Genomic DNA, 24,970 nt, shown 5'->3' with positions numbered 1-24,970 from the left:
GCGCGTGGTGTGTCTGCGTGCGCGCGTGGTGTGTCTGCGTGCGCGCGTGGTGTGTCTGCGTGCGCGCGTGGTGTGTCTGCGTGCGCGCGTGGTGTGTCTGCGTGCGCGCGTGGTGTGTCTGCGTGCGCGCGTGGTGTGTCTGCGTGCGCGCGTGGTGTGTCTGCGTGCGCGCGTGGTGTGTCTGCGTGCGCGCGTGGTGTGTCTGCGTGCGCGCGTGGTGTGTCTGCGTGCGCGCGTGGTGTGTCTGCGTGCGCGCGTGGTGTGTCTGCGTGCGCGCGTGGTGTGTCTGCGTGCGCGCGTGGTGTGTCTGCGTGCGCGCGTGGTGTGTCTGCGTGCGCGCGTGGTGTGTCTGCGTGCGCGCGTGGTGTGTCTGCGTGCGCGCGTGGTGTGTCTGCGTGCGCGCGTGGTGTGTCTGCGTGCGCGCGTGGTGTGTCTGCGTGCGCGCGTGGTGTGTCTGCGTGCGCGCGTGGTGTGTCTGCGTGCGCGCGTGGTGTGTCTGCGTGCGCGCGTGGTGTGTCTGCGTGCGCGCGTGGTGTGTCTGCGTGCGCGCGTGGTGTGTCTGCGTGCGCGCGTGGTGTGTCTGCGTGCGCGCGTGGTGTGTCTGCGTGCGCGCGTGGTGTGTCTGCGTGCGCGCGTGGTGTGTCTGCGTGCGCGCGTGGTGTGTCTGCGTGCGCGCGTGGTGTGTCTGCGTGCGCGCGTGGTGTGTCTGCGTGCGCGCGTGGCGTGTCTGCGTGCGCGCGTGGCGTGTCTGCGTGCGCGCGTGGCGTGTCTGCGTGCGCGCGTGGCGTGTCTGCGTGCGCGCGTGGCGTGTTTGCGTGCGCGCGTGGCGTGTTTGCGTGCGCGCGTGGCGTGTTTGCGTGCGCGCGTGGCGTGTTTGCGTGCGCGCGTGGCGTGTTTGCGTGCGCGCGTGGCGTGTTTGCGTGTGCGCGCGCGGCGTGTTTGCGTGCGCGCGCGGCGTGTTTGCGTGCGCCCGGCGTGTGTGCGCTGTGCGTGACGTGCGCGCGTGTGACGTGCGCGCGTGTGACGTGCGCGCGTGTGACGTGCGCGCGTGTGACGTGCGCGCGTGTGACGTGCGCGCGTGCTGCGTGCGTGCGACGTGTGTGCGTGCGTGTGACGTGCGTGCGTGTGACGTGCGTGCGTGCGTGCGATGTGCGTGCGTGTGATGTGCGTGTCTGATGTGCGTGTGTGATGTGCGTGCGTGATGTGCGTGCGTGATGTGCGTGCGTGCGTGTGATGTGCGTGCGTGTGGCGTGCGTGCGTGTGATGTGCGTGCGTGCGTGTGATGTGCGTGCGTGCGTGTGATGTGCGTGCGTGCGTGTGATGTGCGTGCGTGTGATGTGCGTGCGTGCGTGTGATGTGCGTGCGTGCGTGTGATGTGCGTGCGTGCGTGTGATGTGCGTGCGTGCGATGTGCGTGCGTGCGATGTGCGTGCGTGCGATGTGCGTGCGTGCGTGCGTGTGATGTGCGTGCGTGCGATGTGCGTGTGTGATGTGCGTGCGTGATGTGCGTGCGTGCGTGTGATGTGCGTGCGTGTGGCGTGCGTGCGTGTGATGTGCGTGCGTGTGATGTGCGTGCGTGTGATGTGCGTGCGTGTGATGTGCGTGCGTGTGATGTGCGTGCGTGCGTGTGATGTGCGTGCGTGCGTGTGATGTGCGTGCGTGCGTGTGATGTGCGTGCGTGCGTGTGATGTGCGTGCGTGTGATGTGCGTGCGTGCGTGTGATGTGCGTGCGTGTGATGTGCGTGCGTGCGTGTGATGTGCGTACGTGTGATGTGCGTGCGTGTGATGTGCGTGCGTGTGATGTGCGTGCGTGTGATGTGCGTGCGTGTGAAGTGCGTGCGTGCGATGTGCGTGCGTGCGATGTGCGTGCGTGCGATGTGTGCGCGCGCGCGATGTGCGCGATGTGCGTGCGTGTGATGTGCGTGCGTGTGATGTGCGTGCGTGTGATGTGCGTGCGTGCGATGTGCGTGCGATGTGCGTGCGTGCGATGTGCGTGCGTGCGATGTGCGCGCGCGCGATGTGCGCGCGTGTGATTTGTTTGCATGTGATGTGTTTGCGTGTGCGTGTGATGTGTTTGCGTGTGCGTGTGATGTGTTTGCGTGTGCGTGTGATGTGTTTGCGTTTGCGTGCGGTGTGTTTGCGTGCGGCGTGTTTGCGTGCGGCGTGTTTGCGTGCGCGCGTGGTGTGTGTCTGCGTGCGCGCGTGGTGTGTGTCTGCGTGCGCGCGTGGTGTGTGTCTGCGTGCGTGCGTGGTGTGTGTCTGCGTGCGTGCGTGGTGTGTGTCTGCGTGCGCGCGTGGTGTGTCTGCGTGCGCGCGTGGTGTGTCTGCGTGCGCGCGTGGTGTGTGTCTGCGTGCGCGCGTGGTGTGTGTCTGCGTGCGCGCGTGGTGTGTGTCTGCGTGCGCGCGTGGTGTGTCTGCGTGCGCGCGTGGTGTGTCTGCGTGCGCGCGTGGTGTGTCTGCGTGCGCGCGTGGTGTGTCTGCGTGCGCGCGTGGTGTGTGCGTGCGCGCGTGGTGTGTCTGCGTGCGCGCGTGGTGTGTCTGCGTGCGCGCGTGGTGTGTCTGCGTGCGCGCGTGGTGTGTCTGCGTGCGCGCGTGGTGTGTCTGCGTGCGCGCGTGGTGTGTCTGCGTGCGCGCGTGGTGTGTCTGCGTGCGCGCGTGGTGTGTCTGCGTGCGCGCGTGGTGTGTCTGCGTGCGCGCGTGGTGTGTCTGCGTGCGCGCGTGGTGTGTCTGCGTGCGCGCGTGGTGTGTCTGCGTGCGCGCGTGGTGTGTCTGCGTGCGCGCGTGGTGTGTCTGCGTGCGCGCGTGGTGTGTCTGCGTGCGCGCGTGGTGTGTCTGCGTGCGCGCGTGGTGTGTCTGCGTGCGCGCGTGGTGTGTCTGCGTGCGCGCGTGGTGTGTCTGCGTGCGCGCGTGGTGTGTCTGCGTGCGCGCGTGGTGTGTCTGCGTGCGCGCGTGGTGTGTCTGCGTGCGCGCGTGGTGTGTCTGCGTGCGCGCGTGGTGTGTCTGCGTGCGCGCGTGGTGTGTCTGCGTGCGCGCGTGGTGTGTCTGCGTGCGCGCGTGGTGTGTCTGCGTGCGCGCGTGGTGTGTCTGCGTGCGCGCGTGGTGTGTCTGCGTGCGCGCGTGGTGTGTCTGCGTGCGCGCGTGGTGTGTCTGCGTGCGCGCGTGGCGTGTTTGCGTGCGCGCGTGGCGTGTTTGCGTGCGCGCGTGGCGTGTTTGCGTGCGCGCGTGGCGTGTTTGCGTGCGCGCGTGGCGTGTTTGCGTGCGCGCGTGGCGTGTTTGCGTGCGCGCGTGGCGTGTTTGCGTGCGCGCGTGGCGTGTTTGCGTGCGCGCGTGGCGTGTTTGCGTGTGCGCGCGCGGCGTGTTTGCGTGCGCGCGCGGCGTGTTTGCGTGCGCCCGGCGTGTGTGCGCTGTGCGTGACGTGCGCGCGCGTGACGTGCGCGCGTGTGACGTGCGCGCGTGTGACGTGCGCGCGTGTGACGTGCGCGCGTGTGACGTGCGCGCGTGTGACGTGCGCGCGTGCTGCGTGCGTGCGACGTGTGTGCGTGCGTGTGACGTGCGTGCGCGCGTGGTGTGTTTGCGTGCGCGCGTGGTGTGTTTGCGTGCGCGCGTGGTGTGTTTGCGTGCGCGCGTGGTGTGTTTGCGTGCGCGCGTGGTGTGTTTGCGTGCGCGCGTGGTGTGTTTGCGTGCGCGCGTGGTGTGTTTGCGTGCGCGCGTGGTGTGTTTGCGTGCGCGCGTGGTGTGTTTGCGTGCGCGCGTGGTGTGTTTGCGTGCGCGCGTGGTGTGTTTGCGTGCGCGCGTGGTGTGTTTGCGTGCGCGCGTGGTGTGTTTGCGTGCGCGCGTGGTGTGTTTGCGTGCGCGCGTGGTGTGTTTGCGTGCGCGCGTGGTGTGTTTGCGTGCGCGCGTGGTGTGTTTGCGTGCGCGCGTGGTGTGTTTGCGTGCGCGCGTGGTGTGTTTGCGTGCGCGCGTGGTGTGTTTGCGTGCGCGCGTGGTGTGTTTGCGTGCGCGCGTGGTGTGTTTGCGTGCGCGCGTGGTGTGTTTGCGTGCGCGCGTTGTGTGTTTGCGTGCGCGCGTGGTGTGTTTGCGTGCGCGCGTGGTGTGTTTGCGTGCGCGCGTGGTGTGTTTGCGTGCGCGCGTGGTGTGTTTGCGTGCGCGCGTGGTGTGTTTGCGTGCGCGCGTGGTGTGTTTGCGTGCGCGCTTGGTGTGTTTGCGTGCGCGCGTGGTGTGTTTGCGTGCGCGCGTGGTGTGTTTGCGTGCGCGCGTGGTGTGTTTGCGTGCGCGCGTGGTGTGTTTGCGTGCGCGCGTGGTGTGTTTGCGTGCGCGCGTGGTGTGTTTGCGTGCGCGCGTGGTGTGTTTGCGTGCGCGCGTGGTGTGTTTGCGTGCGCGCGTGGTGTGTTTGCGTGCGCGCGTGGTGTGTTTGCGTGCGCGCGTGGTGTGTTTGCGTGCGCGCGTGGTGTGTTTGCGTGCGCGCGTGGTGTGTTTGCGTGCGCGCGTGGTGTGTTTGCGTGCGTGCGCGCGTGGCGTGTTTGCGTGCGCGCGTGGCGTGTTTGCGTGCGCGCGTGGCGTGTTTGCGTGCGCGCGTGGCGTGTTTGCGTGCGCGCGTGGCGTGTTTGCGTGCGCGCGCGGCGTGTTTGCGTGCGCGCGCGGCGTGTTTGCGTGCGCCCGGCGTGTGCGCTGTGCGTGACGTGCGCGCGTGTGACGTGCGCGCGTGTGACGTGCGCGCGTGTGACGTGCGCGCGTGTGACGTGCGCGCGTGTGACGTGCGCGCGTGCTGCGTGCGTGCGACGTGTGTGCGTGCGTGTGACGTGCGTGCGTGTGACGTGCGTGCGTGCGTGCGTGCGATGTGCGTGCGTGTGATGTGCGTGTGTGATGTGCGTGTGTGATGTGCTGCGTGATGTGCGTGCGTGATGTGCGTGCGTGCGTGTGATGTGCGTGCGTGTGGCGTGCGTGCGTGTGATGTGCGTGCGTGCGTGTGATGTGCGTGCGTGCGTGTGATGTGCGTGCGTGTGATGTGCGTGCGTGCGTGTGATGTGCGTGCGTGTGATGTGCGTGCGTGCGTGTGATGTGCGTGCGTGCGTGTGATGTGCGTGCGTGCGTGTGATGTGCGTGCGTGCGTGTGATGTGCGTGCGTGCGATGTGCGTGCGTGCGATGTGCGTGCGTGCGATGTGCGTGCGTGCGTGTGATGTGCGTGCGTGTGATGTGCGTGTGTGATGTGCGTTTGTGATGTGCGTGCGTGATGTGCGTGCGTGCGTGCGTGTGATGTGCGTGTGTGCGTGTGATGTGCGTGTGATGTGCGTGCGTGTGATGTGCGTGCGTGTGATGTGCGTGCGTGTGATGTGCGTGCGTGCGTGTGATGTGCGTGCGTGCGTGTGATGTGCGTGCGTGCGTGTGATGTGCGTGCGTGTGATGTGCGTGCGTGTGATGTGCGTGCGTGCGTGTGATGTGCGTGCGTGTGATGTGCGTGCGTGTGATGTGCGTGCGTGCGATGTGCGTGCGTGCGACGTGCGTGCGTGCGATGTGTGCGCGCGCGCGATGTGCGTGCGTGCGTGTGATGTGCGTGCGTGCGATGTGCGTGCGTGCGATGTGCGTGCGTGCGATGTGCGTGCGTGCGATGTGCGTGCGATGTGCGTGCGTGCGATGTGCGCGCGCGCGATGTGCGCGCGTGTGATTTGTTTGCATGTGATGTGTTTGCGTGTGCGTGTGATGTGTTTGCGTGTGCGTGTGATGTGTTTGCGTGTGCGTGTGATGTGTTTGCGTGTGCGTGTGATGTGTTTGCGTTTGCGTTCGGTGTGATTGCGTGCGGCGTGTTTGCGTGCGGCGTGTTTGCGTGCGGCGTGTGCGCGCGTGCGTGCATGCGGTGTGTCTGCGCCCGCGCGCGGTGTGTCTGCCATAATAGCCAGTAGCCAGGAACAGCGGGAGGTGTGAAGATGCAGGTGCTAACGTGTGCTTTGTGTTTCAGGGTAAGAAGCTGGATGGCTCTGTTAATGCTTACGCCGTTAATGTGCAGCAGAAGCGGAAATACCGGTGAGCAAGCCCAGGGGTTCGGGGGGGTCAAGACACCGTTTCCAAATGCGGCAGTGAAATCAATTTGTTTTAATAAAAGCAAAATTCTGCGGAATCGGAAATCAAAGCAGAAAATGCTGGAAAAACTCAGCAGGTCTGGCAGCATCTGTGGAGAGAGAAACCAGCGTTAAATGAACCTTCTTCAGAACTCGAAAGATCATTTAACTCTTCGTAGATAGAAATCATAGAAACCCTACAGTGCAGAAGAGGGCATTCGGCCCATCGAGTCTGCATGACCACAATCTCACCGTAATCCCACATATTTACCCCGCTACTCCCTCTAACCTCCGCATCCCGGGACACTAAGGGACAATTTAGCATGGCCAATCCACCTAACCTACACCGTGTCTCTCCACAGATGCTACCAGACCTGCTGAGTCTATCCAGCATTTTCTGCGATTGGTTTTAATGCTGTCTCGATATGTCTCTGATGCAGCATCACCGATCCACCTCCTCAAATTGATCCAGTCACTGTGTACCCCAGTGCGAAAAAACACCCTGAATACGCTTTCCACGCAAGCTTGTAAAGATTGCCCCCACAACTGCATATTGTGGAAAAAGAAATTCACCGAGTCCGATGATTTAACCAAACTCCGATCGTGTCTTCAGGGTAACTGGAATTAGTTATTTCCTGGTGGTTCCCCGATTCACAGTCCTTCAGGCAATGAGATGTATATAAGATTATGAAGGGAATAGATAAGATAGAAGCAGAGAGGTTGTTTCCACTGACGGGTGAAACTAGAACTAGGGGGCATGGCTTCAAAATAAGGGGAAGCGGATTTAGGACTGAGTTGAGGAGGAACTTCTTCACCCAAAGGGTTGTGAATCTGTGGAATTCCCTGCCCAGTGAAGCAGTTGAGGCTACCTCATTGAATGTTTTTAAGGCAAGGATAGATAAATTTTTGAACAGTAAAGGAATTAAGGGTTATGGTGAGTGGGCGGGTAAGTGGAGCTGAGTCCACGAGAAGATCAGCCATGATCTTATTGAATGGCGGAGCAGGCTCGAGGGGCCAGATGGCCAACTCCTGCTCCTAGTTCTAATGTTCTTGTGTAAAAGAAGGTATCAGCATGCATTGAATTATTGAGGCCTTGCGAGTTATCGGAAACCAGCATGCAGCTTACAAACAGTAAATAAAACCCAGTCACTGTGCAAATGACCCCAGAATACAGTGATTGGAAAGCCCCCAATGGCATTTCGGGGAGTTTACAGGCACTCTGACCGAGGTCTATAAAAGGGATTGATAAAGTAAGTGTAGACCAAATGTTTCCCCTTGTGGGGCAATCTAGAACAAGAGGTCACAGGCTGAGAGGCGGTAGATTTAAAACTGAGATGAGGAGGAACTACTTCTCGCAGAGGGTGGTGAATTTGTGGAACTCGTTGCCCTATAGTGCGGGGCAGTCTGAATCATTGAATGGTTTCAAGAAGGAGATGGATATATTTCTGATAGAAACCGGGTTAAAGGGATATGGGGAACAGGTAGGGAGATGGATTTGAGACCAGGGAGAGATCAGCCATGGTGGAGCAGGCTCGAAGGGCCGAATGGCCTCCTTCTGCTCCTAATTCCTATGTTTTACATTGCTCTGAATCTCTTGCTTGAGTTGGCATCTTGCAGTGACTATTGAGCACTCATTGTATTGCACAGTGGGTGAGGGGATTGTCCCTCTCTAGGTAGTGTGTGTTGGGTCAAAGTCTCCTCGTAAACTGGTACTGTTCTACTGCTGATGTAGCAGTGTCGAAAAGTCCCCCTCCCAGACGTGTGATACATAAATGCAGCGACCTCAATAGGGCCAGTTAATAACTGTAATGCTGCTGAACAAGGATATTGTGTGTATTTTAACTCAAACAGCACCCACGCAGACCGTCCCTATTTGCACCTCAGCCATTTCCATTTGCCTTGTCTTAAAGTGGTCGTCCTCCACGGTGGCACAGTGGTTAGCACTGCGGCCTCACAACGCCAGGGACCCGGGATCGATTCCCGGCTTGGGTTCTGTTCGGAGCCTGCACGTTCTCCCCGTGTCTGCGTGGGTTTCCTCCGGGTGCTCCGGTTTCCTCCCACAGTCCGAAAGACCTACTGGTTAGGGTGCGAAATTCTCCCTCAGCGTAACCCGAACAGGAGTGTGGCGACTAGGGGGAATTTCACAGTAACTTCATTGCAGCGTTAATGTGAGCCTGCTCGCGATACTAATAAATAAACTCTCTCTCTCTTGTGCAGGCAGTACATGAACCGAAAGGGCGGTTTTAACAGACCTCTGGATTTCATTGCGTAACTTCTCCTTGGCGTGATGGTCGGACGCGAGGTTCTTGACGTTTGTGGTCCTTGGTGACAGCAGCCACTCTGGTCTGCCTTTGTTTCCCCAGGCAGAGTCCTGCCCTGTTTAGTTTTGTGTTCCAGTGTAAAGCACTGGTAGCCGGCATGCCCTTCAAGCCGCATACACAAGGTTTGGCTTGTGCCTGCGATCTATCTTCTGTATATTGTTTTCAAATTACTGTACTATTAGCAAGGAATAAAAGTTACAAGATGACAGAAAAATGCTGCAGATTTATCAGTGTCAATAAACAAAAGCAAAGTTCAGCTTTGTGGGGGCTGGGGTTACACCTCTCTGACTGACTTTGGTCATTATGTGTGAGGTTTATACACTTTGGAAGGAGGAATGGAGGCATAGACTATTATCTAAATGGGGAAGTGCTTAGGAAATCAGAAACACAAAGGGACTTGGGAGCCCTTGTTCAAGATTCTCTTAAGGTTAACGTGCAGGTTCAGTTGGCAGTTAGGAAGGCAAATGTAATATTAGCATTCAGGTCGAGAGGGCTAGAATACAAGAGCAGGGATGTACTTCTGAGGCTGTATAAGGCTCTGGTCAGACCCCATTTGGTATTGTGAGCAGTTTTGGGCCCCAAATCTAAGGAAGGATGCGCTGGCCTTGGAAAGGGTCCAGAGGAGGTTCACAGGAATGATCCCTAGAATGAAGAGCTTGTTGTATGAGGAATGGTTGAGGACTCTGGGTCTGTACTTGATGGAGTTTAGAAGGATGAGGGGGGGGGGATCTCATTGAAACTTACGGAATTCTGAGAGGCCTGGATAGAGTGGACGTGGGGGAGATGTTTCCATTAGTCGGAGAGACTCGGATCCGAGGGCACAGCCTCAGTGTAAAGGGATGACCCTTTAGAACCGAGATGAGAAGGAATTTCTTCAGCCAGAGGGTTTGGTGAATCTGTGGAATTCATTGCCACAGAGGAGGCCGGGTCATTGAGTGTATTTAAGACCGAGATAGATAGGCTCTTGATTGGTAAGGGGGTCAAAGGTTACGGGGAAAAGGCGTGAGAATGGGGTTGAGAAATGTATCCGCCATGGCGGAGCAGACTCGATGGGCCGAATGGCCTAATTCTGCTCCTATATCTTATGGGTGTGATTTTCTGCCAGAGGGGCACTTTTGTGGTCAAAATGTAGTCATTTTTGGTTTTAATTTTGTTTTCCCTATTCAGAACATAGAATCCCTACAGTGCAGATGGAGGCCATTTGGCCCATCGAGCCTGCACCGACCACAATCCCACCCAGGCCCTATCCCCACAATCCTATGTATTTACTCTGCTAATTGCCCTGACACTAAGGGGAAATTTAACATGGCCAATCCGTCTAACCTACATATCTTTGGACACTAAGGAGCAATTTAGCATGGCCAATCCACCTAACCTACACATCTTTGGAGTGTGGGAGAAAACTGGAGCACCCGGAGGAAACCCACGCAGACACGAGGAGAATGTGCAAACTCCACACAGACAGTGACCCAAGCCGGGAATTGAACCCGGGTCCCTGGCGCTGTGAGGCAGCAGTGCTAACCACTGTGCCACCAACTGCCATGCCAAAGAGTGAGCATTTTTCCAATTTCTTAACTGTTTGTGATCTCAACAAGGTTGACTTACTAAACCACTGAGATTCGTACAATTGACAGAGTTTTACCCAACTTGTTATTGGCCTTTAAGATTTCGGTCAAAGTTGACTCTTTTAGCGCCCTGGTCTCCTGTAATTAGAATCATAGAATCCCTACAGTGCAGAAGGAGGCCATTTGGCCCATCGAGTCTGTACCGACCACAATCCCACCCAGGCCCTATCCCCGTAACCCTCATTTACCCTGCTAATCCCCCTGATGCTAGGGTCAATTGAACATGGCCAATCAACCTAACCAGCATGTCTTTCAGACTGTGGGAGGAAACCGGAGCACCCGGAGGAAACCCACACAGCCACAGAGAGAACGTGCAGACAGTGACCCGAGGCCGGGAATTGAACCCGGATCCCTAGCGCTGTGAGGCAGCAGTGCCAACCACTGTGCCGCTGTGGATGGGTGGACGTTGTTGGTGCATCACCCTCCCCTATGAAAAAAAGCTCTTTTGTCACCGGAAGCGCTTGTTGAAATCTGAAGAGAAATTTGACCTGCTTCTGGCAGGCCTTGATGTTTTCCTGGGGCCCTCTTGCCGCCAAGTGCAAGAGTTCGCATGGAAACATTAATCCAGAACTCTGCATTATCAATGGCAGTATACTCTGTACGTTGTTATAAGACCATAGATTTAATCACAGAATGAGGCCACTCGGCCCATCGAGTCTGCTCTGCCATTCAATCATGGCTGATAAATTTCTCATCCTCATTCTCCTGCCTTCTCCCCGTAACTATTGATCCCCTTATTAATCAAGAACCGATCTATCTCTGTCTTAAAGACACTCAATGACCCGGCCTCCACAGCCTTCTGTGGCAATGAATTCCACAGATTCACCAAACCCTCTGGCTGAAGAAATTCCTCCTCATCTCGGTTCTAAAGGGACGTCCCTTTACTCTGAGGCTGTGCCCCTCGGATCCGAGTCTCTCCGACTAATGGATACATCTTCCCCACGTCCACTCTATCCGGGCCTCTCAATATTCTGTAAGTTTCAATGAGATCCCCCTCCCTCATCCTTCTAAACTCCATCGAGTACAGACCCAGAGTCCTCAACCGCTCCTCACATGACAAACCCTTCATTCCTGGGATCGTTCTCGTGAACCTCCTCTGGACCCTGCTCTAAGGCCGGCCCATCCTTCCTTAGATACAGGGCCCAAAACTGCTCACAATATTCCAAATGGGGTCTGACCAGAGCCTTATACAGCCTCAGCAGTACATCCCTGTTCTTGTATTCTAGCCCTCTAGAAACGAATGCTAACACTGAATTTGCCTTCCTAACTGCCGACTGAACTGCACGTTAACCTTAAGAGAATCTTGAACCAGGGCTCCCAAGTCCCTTTGTGCTCAGATTTCCGAAGCCTTTCCCCATTTAGAAAATAGTTTACGCCTCGGTTCTTCCTACCAAAGCTTCCCACGTTGTGTTCCATCTGCCACTTCTTTGCCCACTCTCCTAGCCTGTCCAAGTCATTCTGCAGCCTCCCCGCTTCCTCAACACTACCTGTCCTTCTACATGGGCAGCACAGTGGTTCGTGCTGCTGCCTCCGCAGCGCCAGGGACCTGGGTTTGATTCCCTGTTGGGTCACTGTGTGGAGTTTGCACCTTCTCCCCATGGGTTTCCTCTGGGTGCTCCGGTTTCCTCCCACAGTCCGAAAGACGTGCTGGTTAGGTGCATTGACCTGAACAGGCGCCGGAGTGTGGCAACTGAGGGAATTTTGCAATAACTTCATTGCGGTGTTAATGTAGGCTGTACTTATTTTATATCTTTGTATCATCCGCAAATTTAGCAACCATGCCCTCAGTTCCATCTTCCAGATCATTAATGTATGTAGTGAAAAGTTATGGTACCAACACTGACCCCCTGAGGCACACTAGTCACCAGTTGCCATCCTGAAAAGGACCCCCTTGTCCCCACTCTCTGCCTTCTGTCTGTCAGCCAATCTTCTATCCATGCCAATATCTTACCTCTAACACCATTGGCTCTTAGCTTATTTAGCAGCCTCCTGTAAGGCACCTTGTCAAAGGCTTTCTGGAAATCCAAATAAGTCTTACGACTTATTGGCTGAAGGGGCACTGAGCTCAAACTGGCATTAAACAGGCAGCAGTGATGCAGTGATCATGCCTAGCCATCCATAGCCCAGGCTCATGTTCTTGGGGGGTGCAGAGGAGATTCACCAGGACGCTGCCTGGGATGGAACATTTAAGTTATGAAGAGAGGTTGTCGATAGGCTTGGGTTGTTTTCATTGGAGCAGAGAAGACTGAGGGGTGACCTGATCGAGGTGTACAAGATTATGAGGGGCATGGACAGGGTGGATAAGGAGCAGCTGTTCCCCTTCGGTGAAGCTTTACAGTTTGTTTATTGGTGTCACAAGTAGGCTTACATTAACACTGCAATGACGTTACTGTGAAAATCCCCCAGTCGCAGCAATCCGGAACATGTTCGGGTTACACTGAGGGAGAATTTAGCACCCAACCAGCACGTCTTTCGGACTGTGGGAGGAAACGCAGACACGGGGAGAATGTGCAGACTCCGCACAGACAGTGACCCAAGCCGGGAATCGAACCCGGGTCCCTGATGCTGTGAGGCTAACCACTGGGCCAACCAAGGGTCAGTCACGAGGGGACATAGCTTCCCATCTTACCAATAAAGAGATCTGGTCACCATGGGGGGAATGGGGCAAAATGTCAATGAGCATGCTTTTGCAGGCATCTCAACATAATTCGCGTGGTACTCTCCCAATCGTCCCACCTCACTTACCTGAACGACCTTGTTCGGGGCAGATGCAAACAGCCAGTAAAACACCTCAGCAGTGATGAGGGTGAGTGAGGAGCTCCGTGCTGTGGGAGAGAGGCATGGAAACGGCTGTGTTGAATTTCAGGGTGGGAGGGGGGGGTAGTGCCTCTCAATGGGGTCCAACCATCGGTCTTAACAGTGACAGCAGGCAGCAATGGTGGGTAGGGGGCGGGGCAGTGGGTTGATGGGGGTGGGAAGCAGCGCCATAGTGGCAGCGCTGCTTACAAAGAACAAAGAAAATTACAGCACAGGAACAGGCCCTTCGGCCCTCCAAGCCTGCGCCGACCATACTGCCCGACTGAACTAAAATCCGCTACCCTTCCAGGGACCATATCCCTCTATTCCCATCCTATTCATATACTTGTCAAGACGCCCCTTAAACATCACTACCGTATCCGCTTCCACTACCTCCCCCGGCAACGAGTTCCAGGCACCCACTACTCTCTGTAAACAATCTGCCTCGTACATCTCCTTTGAACCTTGTCACTCGCACCGTAAACCGATGCCCCCTAGTAATTGACTCTTCCATCCTGGGAAAAAGCTTCTGACTATCCACTCTGTCCATGCCTCTCATAATCCTGTAGACCCTCTTCCCCCGGAGCCTGGGTCTCAGAACTGGCTGGGGTTCTGTTGGGGAGGGGGTGGGGGAGGAGTTGGGGGGGAGGGAAGGAATGTGCTACTGTGGTGATGGGGCAGGTGCGGGGTGACAGGGAGACTCTGCAGATTGCGGGGGGCAATTAGGGGAGAGGGGAGGGACTGGGAGCCAATCATCGGCGACATTGGGGGGAGTGGGATACAGTCATCGGAGACATGGGGGGGAGGGGAGATTGAGAGGGAGAGTGGGCGAGGGTGGGGTGCTGGAGGGTCCATTGGGAGGTGGGGGGAGACTTGGGGAAGGTCTCCGATGTCCGTAGAGGGGAAGGGGAGGCTATGTCCGCAGCGGGGGGAAATGCTGGCAGGAGTGCTGCCATTTCAATGCCTTCTGCGCATATGCCCATATGGGGCCTCTGATCTAAGCTGTCAGCTTTCGTGCAATTTAAGCCCCGCCCCTCCCCTTACTGGCGAGAAACGGATTGAAGGTTTGCTTTTCTTGCACTAACTACATAAGATCGTAGATTTGGGCTCGCACAAAAATCAGATCCGAAATTCTCCCGTTTTCACACTCTTTCTGGACATGGAATTTTTATTGTAAGATCACCTCCGCCCCCCCCCCCCCCCCTCCATCTCTCCCCCTCTCCCCCCCCCCCCCCCCCCCCCCCCCCACCACCCTCTTATAAATCAGTGTTTCCTCTGGTAATCATTATTTGACCACAAAGGGCGGCACGGTAGCACAGTGGTTAGCACTGCTGCTTCACAGCTCCAGGGACCTGGGTTCGATTCCCGGCTTGGGTCACTGCGTGGAGTTTGCACATTCTCCTCGTGTCTGCGTGGGTTTGCTCCGGTTTCCTCCCCCAGTCCAAAGATGTTCGGGTTAGGTTGATTGGCCATGCTAAAAAATTGCCCTTAGTGTCCTGGGATGCGTAGGTTAGAGGGATTAGTGGGTAAATATCTAGGGATATGGGGGTAGGGCCTGGGTGGGATTGTGGTCGGTGCAGACTCGATGGACCGAATGGCCTCTTTCTGTGCTGTAGGGTTTCTAAGATTCTAAGGTTAGAGTACTGTGTGCAGTTCTGGTCGCCACACTATAGGAAGGATGTGATTGCACTGGAGAGGGTGTGGAGGAGATTCACCAGGATGTTGCCTGGGATGGAGCGTTCCAGCTACGAAGAGAGGCTGGTTAGGCTGGGGTTGTTTCCCTTAGAGCAGAGAAGGCTGAGGGGGGACCCAATCGAGGTGTACAAAATTATGAGGGACATAGGGTGGATAGGAAAAGACTTTTAGAACATAGAACATAGAACATTACAGCGCAGAACAGGCCCTTCGGCCCACGATGTTGCACCGACCAGTTAAAAAAAAAAAACTGTGACCCTCCAACCTAAACCAATTTCTTTTCGTCCATGAACCTATCTACGGATCTCTTAAACGCCCCCAAACTAGGCGCATTTACTACTGATGCTGGCAGGGCATTCCAATCCCTCACCACCCTCTGGGTAAAGAACCTACCCCTGACATCGGTTCTATAACTACCCCCCCTCAATTTAAAGCCATGCCCCCTCGTGCTGGATTTCTCCATCAGAGGAAAAAGGCTATCACTATCCACCCTATCTAAACCTCTAATCATCTTATATGTTTCAATAAGATCCCCTCTTAGCCGCCGCCTTTCCAGCGAAAACAATCCCAAATCCCTCAGCCTCTCCTCATAGGATCTCCCCTCCATACCAGGCAACATCCTGGTAAACCTCCTCTGCACCCTCTCCAAAGCCTCCACATCCTTCCTGTAATGTGGGGACCAGAACTGCACACAGTACTCCAAGTGCGGCCGCACCAGAGTTGTGTACAGTTGCAACATAACGCTACGACTCCTAAATTCAATCCCCCTACCAATAAACGCCAAGACACCATATGCCTTCTTAACAACCTTATCTACTTGATTCCCAACTTTCAGGGATCTATGCACACATACACCTAGATCCCTCTGCTCCTCCACACTATTCAAAGTCCTCCCGTTAGCCCTATACTCAACACATCTGTTATTCCTACCAAAGTGAATTACCTCACACTTCTCCGCATTAAACTCCATCCGCCACCTCTCGGCCCAACTTTGCAACCTGTCTAAGTCTTCCTGCAAACTACGACACCCTTCCTCACTGTCTACCACACCACCGACTTTGGTGTCATCAGCAAATTTGCTAATCCACCCAACTATACCCTCATCCAGATCATTAATAAATATTACAAACAGCAGTGGCCCCAAAACAGATCCCTGAGGTACACCACTTGTAACCGCACTCCATGATGAATATTTACTATCAACCACCACCCTCTGTTTCCTATCCGCTAGCCAATTCCTGATCCAATTTCCTAGATCACCCCCAATCCCATACATCTGCATTTTCTGCAGAAGCCTACCATGGTGAACCTTATCAAACGCCTTACTAAAATCCATATATACCACGTCCACTGCCTTGCCCCCATCCACCTCCTTGGTCACTTTCTCAAAAAACTCAATAAGGTTAGTAAGGCACGACCTACCTGCCACAAAACCATGCTGACTATCACCTATCAATTCATTACTCTCCAAATAACTATAAATCCTATCCCTTATAATTTTTTCCAACATCTTGCCGACAACAGAAGTGAGACTCACCGGTCTATAATTCCCGGGGAAGTCTCTGTTCCCCTTCTTAAACAATGGGACAACATTCGCTAACCTCCAATCTTCTGGTACTATACCAGAGGCCAACGACGACCTGAAGATCAGAGCCAGAGGCTCTGCAATCACTTCTCTTGCCTCCCAGAGAATCCTTGGATAAATCCCATCCGGACCAGGGGATTTATCTATTTTCAGACCCTCCAGAATATCCTGCACATCCTCCTTATCAACTGTAATACTGTCTATTCTACTCCCCTGCAACCCAGTGTCCTCCTCAGCTATATTCATGTCCCCTTGCGTGAACACCGAAGAGAAATATTGGTTCAATGCTTCACCAATCTCCTCCGGTTCCACACATAACTTCCCTCTGCCATCTATAACTGGCCCTAAACTTGCCCTAACCAACCTTCTGTTCTTGACATACCTATAGAACGCCTTAGGATTCTCTTTAACCCTATCCGCCAAAGTCTTCTCATGTCCCCTTTTAGCCCTTCTAAGCTCGCTCTTCAACTCCCTCTTAGCCAATCTAAAGCTTTCTAGTGCACTACCCGAGTGCTCACGTCTCATCCGAACATAAGCCTCCTTTTTCTTTTTAACCAACAAAGAAACTTTTTTGGTGCACCACGGTTCCCTAGCCCTACCAATTCCTCCTTGCCTGACAGGGACATACCTATCACAGACTCGCAGTAGCTGCTCCTTGAAAAAACTCCACATGTCGGACGTTCCCAGTCCCTGTAATCTCCTAGTCCAACCTATGTTTCCTAATTCTCTCCTAATAGCCTCATAATTACCCTTCCCCCAGCTAAAACCACTGGCCCGAGGTTCATGCCTATCCCTTTCCATCACTAAGGTGAACGTAACCGAATTGTGGTCACTATCACCAAAATGCACACCAACTTCCAAGTCTAGCACCTGGTCTGGCTCATTTCCCAGCACCAGATCCAATATAGCCTCACCTCTAGTTGGCCTGTCTACATACTGAGTCAAAAAACCTTCCTGCACGCTTTGAACAAAAACTGACCCCTCTAACGAGCTAGAGCTATAACAATTCCAGTCAATATTAGTCAAGTTAAAATCCCCCATAACAATTGCCCTATTACTTTCACTCCTAAGCAGGATTGACTCCGCAATCCTTTCCTCAACCTCTCTAGAACTTTTAGGAGGTCTATAAAAGACTCCCAACAGGGTGACCTCTCCTCTCCTATTTCTAATCTCCGCCCATACTACCTCAACAGATAAGTCCTCATCAAACCTCCTCTCTGACACTGTGATACAATCTCTGACCAATAATGCTACCCCTCCCCCTCTTCTACCTCCTTCCCTACTTCGACTAAAACATTTGAACCCCTTAGTAGAGGAGGCAATAACCAGGGGGCAGAGATTTAAGGTAAGGGGCAGGAGATTAAGAGGGGACTTGAGGAAAAACAGTTTCACCCAGACGGTAGTGGGAGTCTGGAACTCGCTGCCTGAAAGGGGGATAGAGGCGGGAAACCTCACAACATTTAAATGAGCACTTGGAACACTGTAGCACACAGGGCTCTTTTCCAAAGTAACCAAACAAAGTCATGGAATTCTCACCAGCTAATGCAAGCTATAACAAGGACCGTGGAAAGTCACAGGTCATGGTCTGTAATTAGCCAGAACCCAGAGCACCATTTACAGACAAAGATATAATTTCAAATTTGATCACAAGTAATTAACATATACCAATCAAGGTGTAGCGATTACCTCTAGCCACTCACAGTTATTGACTAGGATTACATCATGCATAAGATACAGATATGAAAACCAATCACAATTGCTGCACGCCTGCTTAATTATAATATCCAATCAGCGTGAGGTTTGATTACATTAGTAGGCTACTGTCCAAGCTATCTTTGACACCCCAGCTTGTATCGGAGTTGTGGACCGCAATCACCCTTCCCTTGGCCTGTCCCAGACTGAGCCCTTGACAGGCATTCCATAGCTCTCCTCCTCACATTATCTGAAGGCTGCATTCATCATTTATTCAGGCTTGCTCTTTGTGTCACGAGATTCCTGTCTAAAAACAGGAATTTCTGTAGTTAAGCTGGGTGCATGCTTTCTCTGCTTGAGCCCCTGTGTCAACCCTTTCACTGAGTGTTATTATTAAGGCTAGTATCCCCCTACCCCTCCCTGCGCGCCCCCCCCCCTCACTCAGTGTCCCCATTTTTGAACAATCCCAATGCCTCTCTGTTTCTTAGCTGCTGAGGGAAGGAATTAAGCAAATCATTTTTAAGAACTCCCGGCTTCTATTTTGGCAGTTTCGTAGTATTTCTGGGAAGTTCAATCTCCACATCGATGTCAGCCTCAGATGAGAGGTGGCTCCCCAGCTAGGGGGAATGTTCCACATTAGAAACATAGAAACTAGAATCTGAAGGAGGCCCTTCGAGCCTCCTCCACCATTCATTTTGATCATTGGCTGATCATCAAATTCAATATCCTGATCCCTCCTTTCCCCCCATATCCCTCGATCCCTTTAGCCCCAAGAGCTATATCGAATTAAAAGCAAATTACTGCGGATGCTGGAATCTGAAACCAAAAGAGAAAATGCTGGAAAATCTCAGCAGGTCTGGCAGCATCTGCAAGGAGAGAAAAGAGCTAACGTTTCGAGTCCAGATGACCTTTAGAAAGGAGCTACATATAATTCCTTCTTGAAATCACACAACGCGTGGGTGGCACGGTAGCACAGTGGTTAGCACTGCTGCTTCACAGCTCCAGGGACCTGGGTTCGATTCCTGGCTTGGGTCACTGTCTGTGTGGAGTTTGCACATTCTCCTCGTGTCTGCGTGGGTTTCCTCTGGGTGCTCCGGTTTCCTCCCACAGTCCAAAGATGTGCGGGTTAGGTTGATTGGCCATGCTAAAATTGCCCTTAGTGTCCTGGGATGCATAGGTTAGAGGGATCAGTGGGTAAATATATGGGGGTAGGGCCTGGGTGGGATTGTGGTCGGTGCAGACTCGATGGGCCGAATGGCCTCTTTCTGTGCTGTGGGGATTCTAAGATTCTAAGAACGTTTTGGCCTCAACGACTTTCTGTGGGAGTGAATTCCACACATTCACAACCCTCTGGGTGAAGAAATTTCTCCTCACCTCAGTCCTAAAAGGTTTACTCCATATCCTCAAACTATGACCCCTAGTTCCGGACTCCCCCCACCATCGGGAACATTCTTTCTGAATCTACCCTGTCTAACCCTGTTAGAATTTTATAAGTTTCTATGAGATCCCCTCTCACTCTTCTAAACTCCAGTGAATATAATCCTAACTGACGTGGTAGGGAGGGTTCCTCTGTTGTTCTTGATGGAGGGAGAGACTTGGACTGTGTACAGACGCCACCACAAGGCCCTTGGAGAGGTACCAGTGATGCTGTCTGAGACTGATTCTCCACATTATTGGGGTGGGCATGGTGGCACAGTGGTTAGCACTGCTGCCTCACAGCGCCAGGGACCCGGGTTCGATTCCCGGCCTGGGTCACTGTCCGTATGGAGTTTGCACATTCTCCCCGTGTCTGCGTGGGTTTCCTCCCACAGTTTGAAAAACCTGCTGGTTAGGTGTATTGACCCGAACAGGCGCCGGACTGTGGCGACTCGGGGAATTTCACAGGAACTTCATTGCAGTGTTAATGTAAGCCTTACTTGTGACTAATAAATAAACTTTAAAAACTTTATTTTAGCTAGGAGCACAAGAGTACTAACATCAGAGTCCATGAAGCAGCCAAAAAGCACCAGATCATAAAATGTTGGTTTTCAGGTGCAGCAGGTAATAAAGAAGGCAAATGGAATTTTGCCCTTCATTGCAAGAGGGATGGAGTTTAAAAACAGTGAGGTTATGTTGCAGCTGTATAAGGTGCTGGTGAGGCCACACCTGGAGTACTGTGTACAGTTTTGGTCTCCTTACTTGAGAAAGGATATACTGGCACTGGAGTGGGGTGCAGAGGAGATTCACTCAGTTGATTCTGGAGTTGAGAGGGTTGGCTTATGAGGGGAAACTGAGTAGACTGGGGCTTTTACTCATTGGAATTCAGAAGAATGAGGGAAGATCTTATAGAAACATATAAGATTATGAAGGGAGTAGATAAGATAGAAGCAGGGAAGTTGTTTCCACTGGCGGGTGAAACCAGAACTAGGGGGCATGGCCTTAAAAGTGGTGGGGTGTCTTAACAATACTGTTGGCGTGGAGGGACCAGGACAGGTTGTTGGTGATCTGGACACCTAAAAACCTGACGCTCTCGACCAAAATGTGGCCACCTGGAGATTCCTGAACTGGACAACATTGACCAAAGAGGAAGCAAAGAGGTGCTGGAAATCTGAAATAAATAGGAGGAAATGTTGGAAAATCTCCACAGGCCTGGCAGCGTCTGTGGAGAGAGAAACAGGAGTCAATGTTTCGAGTCCATAGACTCGCCCGTCCGAGCCTGCTCTGCCATTCACAGGTTTTATAGTAACCTCACCCGCTCTGCCTCACCCCCCTTTCACCCCCTTGATCATAGAGAATCTGTCCATCTCTGCCTTAAAGATATTCAAAGGCTCTGCTTCCACTGCCTGAGAGTTCCAGAGACTCAGCACGCTGTGAGAGATAATATTCCACCTCATCTTTATCAGAAATTCAGTAGGTTAAGGGGTGGATCTGATCACCGTTTTCAAGGTGTTTAGGGGAACGAACCTTCACCAAGATGGCGCCCGAAGTGAGGCGACTTCTTGCAAGCTGTGCCCAGCATATCGTCTAATTCTATATTTTACTCTCGTTCTGTGCTCCTAAAACTTTATTCTAACTCTCTTAAACTCTCTCACATTTATAGCTAAAGGAATAGAATATAAAGGTAAGGAAGTATTGTTGCAACTAAACAAGGCATTGGTGAGGCCATACCTGGAGTATTGTCCACAATTTTAATCATTGAACCCCTATAGTGCAGGTGGAGGCCATTCGGCCCATCGAGCCTGCACAGACAACAATCCCATCCAGGCCCTATCTCCATAACCCCACACATTTACCTAGCAAGCCCCCCTGACACTCAGGGGCAATTTAGCGTGGCCAATGCACCTAACCTGCACATCTTTGGACTGTGGGAGGAAACCGGAGCACCCGGAGGAAACCCACGCAGACACGGGGGAAGAACGTGCAAACTCCACACAGACAGTGACCCAAGCCGGGAATCGAACCTGGGTCCCTGGCGCTGTGAGGCAGCAGTGCTAACCATTGTGCCACCGTGCCGCCCATATTTTGGTCCCCTTAATTGAGGAGAGATGTAATGGCATTGGAGGCAGTTCAGAGGAGGTTCACTAGATTGGTTGCAGAGATGAGGGGTTTGTCGTATGAAGAGAGATTGAACAGTTTAGGCCGATACTCTCTGGAATTTAGAAGAATGAGGGGAGGTCAAATTGAGGTTTACAAGATGATAAAAGGTGTGGATAAAGTAGACGTGGAGCGGATGCTTCCTCTTGTGGGGCATTCTGGGAGGAGAGGTCATAGTCTTAGGATAAGGGGCAGCAAATTTAAAACAGAGTTGAGGAGAAACTACTTCTCCCAAAGGGTTGTGAATCTGTGGAATTCGCTACCCCAAAGTGCGGTGCATGCTGGGACAGTGAGTAAATTTAAGGAGTTAGACAGATTTTTAATTGGTAATGGGTTGTGGGGTTATGGGGAGAAGGCAGGAAAATGGGGATGAGGAGCATATCAGCCATGATCGAATGCCAGAGCGAACTCGATGGCCCAAATGGCCTAATTCTGCTCCTATATCTTATGAACTTATAAACAATGCTTTAATTCGATCTCTTGCAGATTTGACGATTCTTAGGACCTTGGAGCTTCCCTGCTGCCATCAGACTTTTGAATGGACCTACCTCGCGCTAAGTTGATCTTTCTCTACACCCGAGCTATGACTGTAACACTACATTCTGCACCCTCTCCTTTCCTTCTCCCCTATGTACTCTATGAATGGTACGTTTTGTCTGTACAGCGCGCAAGAAACAATACTTTTCACTGTATCCTGATACATGTGACAATAATAAATCAAATCAAATCAAAATATATTAAGTTGAACTTTCTCTACACCCTAGCTATGACTGTAACACTACATTCTGCACTCTCTCCTTTCCTTCTCTATGAACCGTATGCTTTGTCTGTATAGTGCGCAAGAAACAATACTTTTCACTGTATCCCAGTACATGTGACAATAATAAATAGGATAGTGATGGAAAAGGATGAGTGGTGTCCCAAGGGTAAGGTGTTGGATTGGGGGAAGGCTAACTTTAGTGGGACTGTTTATTGGGAGGCGCTGTTTGAGGATAAATCCACATCTGGCATATGGGAGTCTTTTAAGGAACAGTTGTTAGGGCTGCAGGACAGGCATGTGCCTGTAAAAAAGAAGGATAGGAAGGGTAGGATTCGAGAACCGTGGATAACCAGGGAAATTGAGGGATTGGTCAAAAAGAAAAGAGAGACGTACGTTAGGTCCAGGCAGCTAAAAACGGAGGGAGCTCTGGAGGAATACAAAGAAAGTAGGAAAGAACTCAAACGAGGAATTAGAAGGGCAAAAAGGGGTCACGAAATGTCCTTGGCAGACAGGATTAAGGAGAATCCCAAGGCATTTTATTCATACGTTTGGAACAAAAGGGTTGTCAGGGGAAAAAATCGGACCTCTCGGGGACAAAAGTGGGGAATTATGCTTAGAGCCCAAAGAAGTAGGGGGGATCCTAAATGAATACTTTGCGTCGGTATTCACAAAGGAGAGGGATGTGTTGACTGGGAGTGTCTCGGAGGGGAGTGTTGACCCGTTAGAGAAAATCTCCATTACAAGGGAGGAAGTGTTAGGTTTTTTAGGGAATATAAAGACTGACAAATCCCCAAGGCCTGACGGAATCTATCCAAGGCTGCTCAGGGAGACGAGAGATGAAATCGCTGGGCCTCTGACGCAAATCTTTGTCTCGTCACTGGACACAGGTGAAGTCCCAGAGGATTGGAGGATAGCTAATGTGGTCCCGTTATTTAAGAAGGGTAGGAAGGATAACCCGGGAAATTATAGGCCGGTGAGCTTGACGTCCATGGTAGGGAAGTTGTTGGAGAGGATTCTTAGAGATAGGATGTATGCGCATTTAGAAAGGAATAAACTCATTAACGATAATCAGCATGGTTTTGTGAGAGGGAGGTCATGCCTCACCAACCTGGTGGAGTTTTTTGAAGAAGTGACTAGAATGGTTGATGAGGGAAGGGCCGTGGATGTCGTCTATATGGACTTTAGTAAAGCGTTTGACAAAGTCCCTCATGGTAGGTTGGTGAAAAAGGTTGGATCTCATGGGATAAAGGGGGAGGTGGCTAGATGGGTGGAGAACTGGCTTGGTCACAGAAGACAGAGGGTGGTAGTGGAAGGGTCTTTTTCCGGCTGGATGCCTGTGACTAGTGGTGTTCCCCAGGGCTCTGTATTGGGACCTCAGCTGTTTGTGATTTATATAAACGATCTGGAAGAAGGTGTAACTAGGGTGATCAGTAAGTTTGCGGACGACACGAAAATGGCTGGACTTAGAGATAGTGAGGAGCATTGTCAGAGGCTACAGAAGGATATAGATAGGCTGGAAATTTGGGCAAAGAAATGGCAGATGAAGTTCAATCCAGATAAATGCGAAGTGATGCATTTTGATAGAACTAATGTAGGGGGGAGCTATACGATAAATGGCAGAACCATAAAGGGTGTAGATACGTAGAGGGACCTGGGTGTGCAAGTCCACAGATCCTTGAAGGTGACGTCACAGGTGGAGAAGGTAGTGAAGAAGGCATATGGCATGATTGCCTTTATAGGACGGGGCATAGAGTATAAAAGTTGGGGTCTGATGTTGCAGTTGTATAGAACGTTGGTTCGGCCGCATTTGGAATACTGCGTCCAGTTCTGGTCGCCACACTACCAGAAGGACGTGGAGGCTTTAGAGAGAGTGCAGAGGAGGTTTACCAGGATGTTGCCTGGTATGGAAGGGCTTAGTTATGAGGAGAGATTGGGTAAACTGGGGTTGTTCCCACTGGAAAGACGGAGGATGAGGGGTGACCTAATAGAGGTGTATAAAATTATGAAAGGCATAGATAGGGTGAACGGTGGGAAGATTTTTCCCAGGTCGGTGGTGACGTTCACGAGGGGTCATAGGTTCAAGGTGAAGGGGGGGAGGTTTAACACGGATATCAGAAGGACGTATTTTACACAGAGGGTGGTGGGGGCCTGGAATGCGCTGCCGGGCAAGGTGGTGGAGGCGAACACACTGGGAACGTTTAAGACTTATCTAGACAGCCATATGAACGGAGTGGGAATGGAGGGATACAAAAGAATGGTCTCGTTTGGACCAGGGAGCGGCACGGGCTTGGAGGGCCAAAGGGCCTGTTCCTGTGCTGTATTGTTCTTTGTTCTTTGTTAAATCATATCAAATCAAAAAATGGGGTAACATAGAAACTAGAAGCAGGAGGAGGCCATTCGGCCCTTCGAGCCTGCTCCACCATTCATTTTGACCATGGCTGATCATCAAATACAATATCCTGATCCCCCCTTCCCCCCATATCCCTCGATCCCTTTCGCCCCAAGAGCAAAATCTAATTTCTTCTTGAAACCACACAACGTTTTGGCCTCAACTACTTTCTGTGGGAGTGAATTCCACACATTCACCACCCTCTGGGTGAAGAAATTTCTCCTCACCTCAGTCCTAAAAGGTTTACCCCTTATCCTCAAACTATGACCCCTAGTTCTGGACTCCCCCACCATCGGGAACATTCTTTCTGAATCTATCCTGTCTAACCTTGTTAGAATTTTATAAGTTTCTATGAGATCCTCTCTCACTCTTCTAAACTCCAGTGAATATAATCCTAACCGACTTAGTCTCTCCTCATTTGACAGACCTGCCAACCCAGGAATCAGCCTGGTAAACCTTCGCTGTACTCCCTCTATAGCAA

At 52.7% G+C, this 24,970-nt stretch overlaps 1 protein-coding gene across 3 annotated transcripts in view; it reads left to right on the top strand.

Annotated features, from left to right (window-relative positions):
• The window catches only part of snrnp27 (small nuclear ribonucleoprotein 27 (U4/U6.U5)), a 55,164-nt gene extending 33,091 nt beyond the window's left edge, over positions 1 to 22,073 (top strand). The window contains exons 5-7 of one of the 3 annotated variants that reach the window (XR_013500562.1): positions 5,954 to 6,018; positions 8,271 to 8,496; positions 21,827 to 22,073. Coding sequence is in view for 2 of the 3 variants with exons in the window: in XM_078239309.1 (XP_078095435.1) it covers positions 5,954 to 6,018; positions 8,271 to 8,325 (120 nt within the window). In the remaining variant the exon portion in view is untranslated. Of the gene's footprint in view, positions 1 to 5,953; positions 6,019 to 8,270; positions 8,597 to 21,826 lie in introns of those variants that run through there. The other 2 variants (XM_078239310.1, XM_078239309.1) reach the window with 2 other exon arrangements.
• The last annotated feature ends 2,897 nt before the right edge of the window (positions 22,074 to 24,970 follow it).

The sequence above is a fragment of the Mustelus asterias genome, chromosome 22 (genome assembly GCF_964213995.1).
Source record: "Mustelus asterias chromosome 22, sMusAst1.hap1.1, whole genome shotgun sequence".
Taxonomy (NCBI): domain Eukaryota; kingdom Metazoa; phylum Chordata; class Chondrichthyes; order Carcharhiniformes; family Triakidae; genus Mustelus; species Mustelus asterias.
The sequence above is the reverse complement of the archived record's forward strand: the minus strand, read 5'-3'. Positions and strand labels throughout refer to the sequence as shown.